General features: G+C 38.1%; 1 protein-coding gene across 1 annotated transcript; it reads left to right on the plus strand.

Annotated features, from left to right (window-relative positions):
- The first annotated feature begins 233 nt into the window (after positions 1-233).
- On the plus strand, positions 234-4,493 carry LOC116173005 (protein bicaudal C). The gene is made up of 11 exons (XM_031490289.1): positions 234-616; positions 668-711; positions 761-910; positions 957-1,169; positions 1,219-1,458; positions 1,508-1,726; positions 1,772-1,946; positions 2,656-2,929; positions 2,978-3,156; positions 3,214-3,747; positions 3,818-4,493. Exons 1-11 carry the CDS (start codon positions 391-393, stop codon positions 3,919-3,921), a joined length of 2,358 nt encoding a protein of 785 aa, XP_031346149.1. The 5' UTR covers positions 234-390; the 3' UTR covers positions 3,922-4,493.
- Positions 4,494-5,053: the final 560 nt, after the last annotated feature.

Genomic DNA, 5,053 nt, shown 5'->3' on the forward strand with positions numbered 1-5,053 from the left:
AAGAGATGGCTCGATCAAAATTGTTCGAATTTGAAATAATTGCCTATTTTAAAAAACAAATTTTACGCTTAATGTAATTATTTTACTCAAAATTGGACATACTGTAAACACAATTGTATAATAATAATTGTACATGGACATTAATAAACTGAATAATAAACGAAACTGATGTTTTAAAAATGTTTCTGATAAGCCCAACAAAAACTGGTTCATATCTCTTATAATATCCTGCATTGACTTCATACCAGTCAAGAACTTGTTGAAGAAAGAATGCAATAGCTTTATTGAATCTATTTAAAGAAGGCAAATTTTTAAATACTTTGCCATTAAAGTAATTTATATTTAGTGTGTTAAGCCCAGTGTTTAGTTTTTAAGTAAGTATATGGAAGAATGGCTTGCAATTTTATGACTCCACGTGCCGCGGATGTAAAATCGGCCTCCGACACCCTCTCAGAAGTATCCGAGACAGGAACGGGTACGTCCGACTGGACTTCAGGATGGGATTCGAAGGAAGATTTAAGAGACTTTATCACCAAAATCGGAGTGCAGGACGTCAACGATTTGTATCAGGATCGTTTTAGAGTTGATAGGAAAAAATTGGAGCACATGTTGATTGGTAAGTCGCACATTGGGCGCCGTCTTCTGATGCTAACGTTTACAATTTTAGGGGATAATGAGGCGCCTGAGCCTGCTGATACATTTTTTCATAAGGCAAGGATTATCACAACGGGATGGAGGTTATTAATCTGAAGTTTTGCAGGTGATGGAAAATACAAATACCTACATTACGTGGCCAAGTAAGTTGAAAATTGGGGCGAAATCAAAAAAAGATCCTCACGTCAGGATTGCGGGCCGACCTGAAGATGTGCAGATAGCGAAGGATCGAATAATCACCGTCTTAAACACTAGGGTACCTATCATTTAGTCCATCGTCCATTATCTAAAATCCATTTTAGAGTAGTCGAGTCACCATGAAAATGGATGTCAGTTACACGGATCACTCGCACATTATCGGTAAAGGAGGGTTAAGTATAAAGCGTGTTATGGAAGAAACGCGCTGTCACGTGCATTTTCCCGATTCGAACCGCTCAAATCCCACTGAAAAGAGCAATCAAGTTTCCATAGCTGGGGACATTGACGGCGTGGAGAAGGCGAGAAGTCGCGTGCGGGTAAAAAAAGGTTCACTACCACCACAACTGGCTACATTGCAATTTTTAGAATCTCACCCCTTTGATTTTCTGCTTTGAGCTCCCAATTATGGGATCATCTCATAATATGCCCGATGGAAATACACCATACGTTGTTAAGGTGCAGCAACAATACAATGTCCAGGTGATGTTTCGCACACGACCAAAACTCCACGCAACCTTGGTTATGGTGAAAGGGGTGGAATGGGAGGTGCATCAAGTGAAGCAGGCTACCATGATGTTGGTGGAGTATATGTGCGAAAGTTTAACGGTACTATACCAAGTTGGTGCCATGTCAATTTTGATAATGCCGCTTTTAGAGTCAAATACTTATACAAATGTCCATGGAAATCTCGCCTCACCATCACTCGCTGGTGACCGGTAAAAATCACAGCAACCTGAAGATGATCACCCAGAACACCAACACGCAAATAATGTTTCCGGACGCGCAAGATCCCAACATTCCAAGTTTAAAAAAGAGCAACGTCATTATAAACGGAAACATTCACAATGTCTACTGCGCTCGGCAACAGTTAATGGTAACTGAAACCTATGACCAAATTTCAGTTAACATTTGAGTGTAGGGCTCCTTACCGTTGGTGCTGATGTTTGATTTACCCGAGGACACAATGGATCTGCCAATCGAATCCGATCAGATTGCCAAAATTCAGAGTGCCCTAGACGTTACGATCAGCATCCGGCATAAGGCTAAGCAAAATACAATGGCCTGCATCATTAAGGGAATCGAACGATACGCTAGTGAGTGCTCAATATTTAGGTCATTTCCTCAATGTGTGTTCATTTATTTATGAAAACCCCTAGGTTAATCAGTGAGTTTACCCACACCTCGTTACTTTAAATTTGATGCCTTAGTATTCATGCGTTTCCTCAAATTAAACCACAAACGGTTTTTGAATTATTTAAGTTTCTTGATATACCCATTTGGTTGTCGACAGTTCTGATTAAAGCTGAGTGAAAATTAAAAAGGCTGCAAAGCTCCATTTTATTTCACTTTTTACAGAAACTGTTTATTTTAGATATAGGGATGTATTATAAACTTGCCTTTTTTTAAGAGAAAATGGAACTTTCCATTTGTCAATCATTGACGCTTTTAATTCTCGGGCAGGAAACGTAAAACCTACTTTACGAAATCCTAAATCATTTATTTACAGCTTTACTTCTCAATTAAAAATAGGAGAAGCTGTAGGGGCAAAACCTATCGAGTTCTGGGCATAAAATAGAAGTACAGTATTTGAATTCATTTCTTCTAAACTTTAGTTTTCCAGTTTCTTGAACCAGCTGACTGTATATTATGCTTTCATTAGGTTTCTTCTTGCCTGTCAGATGTTACCTACTAATATAGAAAGTTTTTCAGAGGTTTTTGCATTTTTTTGTCCATAATCACATATCATTATTGACTAAAGCCACCCCTTTCGTGTGTGTACCAATAACCTGTGGCTTTTTTCAGGTAACATTTACGAAGCAAGAAATCGTATCTTGGACATTAGAGAACCGACTATTGTGGCAGACATTCCACCTTCCTATTTTCCACCACAAAATAGTAATAATCATTCGGAAAGCGCACCGACAATAAATATACAGCCAGTTTCGCCCTTAATGTCGCCTATGATTTCGCCAAACTGGCACTACCCACCTGCTTCGTACAATCCACCCTTCGTCGGGATGCTACATCAGCCGCAGTTTACATACAGCATGATGCACGGATCTTTAGCTAGTAGCGGGTGAGAGAAAATGCCACTGTATATTTCATGTAGCGTACGTTGTTTCAGCTACCACTCGCTAGGGCAATTTTCTAGCAGTTCACTATCACTGGAGCACAGTCACGAAAGCGCAAGTCTAAATTCAATTTCAAGCGCTAGCCCCCTTTCAAGTCCGAAAGCAAGTCCGCGCCATAACACAACTGCTATTGGCCGAGGCAGTACAGACTCACCGATTTCTGATAAATCAGGTAGGGACTCACTAATACGCTTTTGAATCCCAAAAAAGTAACACTCACATTTTGCAGAAGTGAACTCTGTTCTATCAGACATCAACAACGCAAACTACCATGGGACGACGGTTTCGAAACGTTCTGATAACAGTCCAGACTTTGACCAAAAACGACTAGCTGGAATCAGAGCGATGCAAATGCGACCATCTGGTGGATACAGGGTTCCGACAAGTACTTGGTCGGGCTACGGAATAAGCCATACGAGCCCCGGATCACTTCAGTTAGAGTCAAGTTCGAACAAGGAAGATGACATTTGGAAAACAACGGCGACGAAGTTAGACACGACATTTTCATCACCGTCCACTAGCGGTCTAAATACAAGCAATTTCCTCGATCACACCCCATCGAACGTAATAAATAGAATAACAAGTTCTCACTGGCCTGACCTCATCTCACTATTAACTTCAATTCGACTAGAAAAATACGTTGGACTATTTACATCGCACGAGATTGATTTAACTACGTTCCTTTCATTGACCGATCAAGATTTAATCGAACTTGGCGTTACCGCCTTTGGTGCGCGACGTAAAATGCTGTTGATAATTTCAGGTGAGTGATTTATATAACCCGTTTCGACAGGATCATCAGCGAAAAATTGTTGTAACCCAATTATTTGTAGAACTTAACAAACGTTCGACGCCCTTCTCTGCGGCACCCGGAGCCGAACGTAAGAGCTCTTCTTCAACTTTAAGCAATCACAGCAGCCCAAGAGAAAATTGGTAAACAAAGTTTCTGACAAATGAGCAATTTCCCGGATAACGATGTGGGTTTATGAGCATGCAGACTGTATATGCATGGATGCATGGTAATCGTTGTATTTATTATGGAGTGTATCGTTTCTAGATTATAAGGGTGGCAAAAATGATATTGCTTATTTGTTGTATTTTATACATTTAATGATGAAATTTCAAATTGATAGACGCAAATAAGTGGTATCACTTTCTAGTTTAAGTATACTAATTAATGTTTTATATGTCTGCATATAGGTATAGGTACGTTATATTTATACATCCGCAGTCTTTTTACTCACTTTCGAAATTTTTATACTTTTGAAAACTTAGATTTTTCACATTTTATTTAGATAAATATTTTTTAATGCGAATTATTGTTAGTGTCTCTATTGAGCAATTGATTGGGTCTATATGTCTAATGCCTACTAACACTGTGATTTTAGCATGTAATGTATGTTTATAGTTATAAGAAGGAATGCACTAAAGGTACCTATTTTAAAAGTTTGTTAATTGTGATTTATTGATCAAAAATGATTATGATGCTATAGATATTGTTAATGAAATATAATAAATTTGTTTTGCATGATTGCTTCATTTCTTGTAATAAAAATCATGCAGGGCGGATACTCATAATAATTTGTGTATTGTGTTCCCTTATATTTCCCATACCACAACCCACCAGCAAGCTTTATCTACGACTGGATATGATTCAGTTGTACTGTGGCTTATTCCTTATGAACCTGACGAGCTTATCGAGCGACTTCATGACACCTCAAACAAACAAAAAAATTTCTGCATGATGCAATCGTTTGGAAATTATTTCTTTCCGTATCGCTTTGCCACGTGCCAATTTTTCTTTTGTTATAAAAATTATTATTTTTTGTTTTTATTCTGCTACTTAGTAAAACTATCAAATATGTATGGTGTCCGAATATTTATGTGTCAGTTAATTGCGCTAGTTTTCCTATTTTTATATTATGAGAGCATTAACAAATAGGTTTTTTGCTATTAGACTTAAATAATAAACTTATAATATACAGTGTGTCCCAGATCGCGTGGGATTGCATGGGTAACTTTGTTATTATTAAAGATAGAGAATTGGTTAAATGGGCAATGTTTTGCAG

This window comes from Photinus pyralis, unplaced genomic scaffold, assembly GCF_008802855.1.
Source record: "Photinus pyralis isolate 1611_PpyrPB1 unplaced genomic scaffold, Ppyr1.3 Ppyr1.4_LG6, whole genome shotgun sequence".
Taxonomy (NCBI): Eukaryota; Metazoa; Arthropoda; class Insecta; order Coleoptera; family Lampyridae; genus Photinus; species Photinus pyralis.

Coding starts and splice junctions, on each gene's coding strand:
- LOC116173005 (XM_031490289.1), top strand. CDS start 391: ATGGCTTGCAATTTTATGACTCCACGTGCCGCGGATGTAAAATCGGCC. Junction 911..956: donor TCACCGTCTTAAACACTAGG/GTACCTATCATT, acceptor AATCCATTTTAG/AGTAGTCGAGTCACCATGAA. Junction 1,459..1,507: donor ATATGTGCGAAAGTTTAACG/GTACTATACCAA, acceptor TGCCGCTTTTAG/AGTCAAATACTTATACAAAT.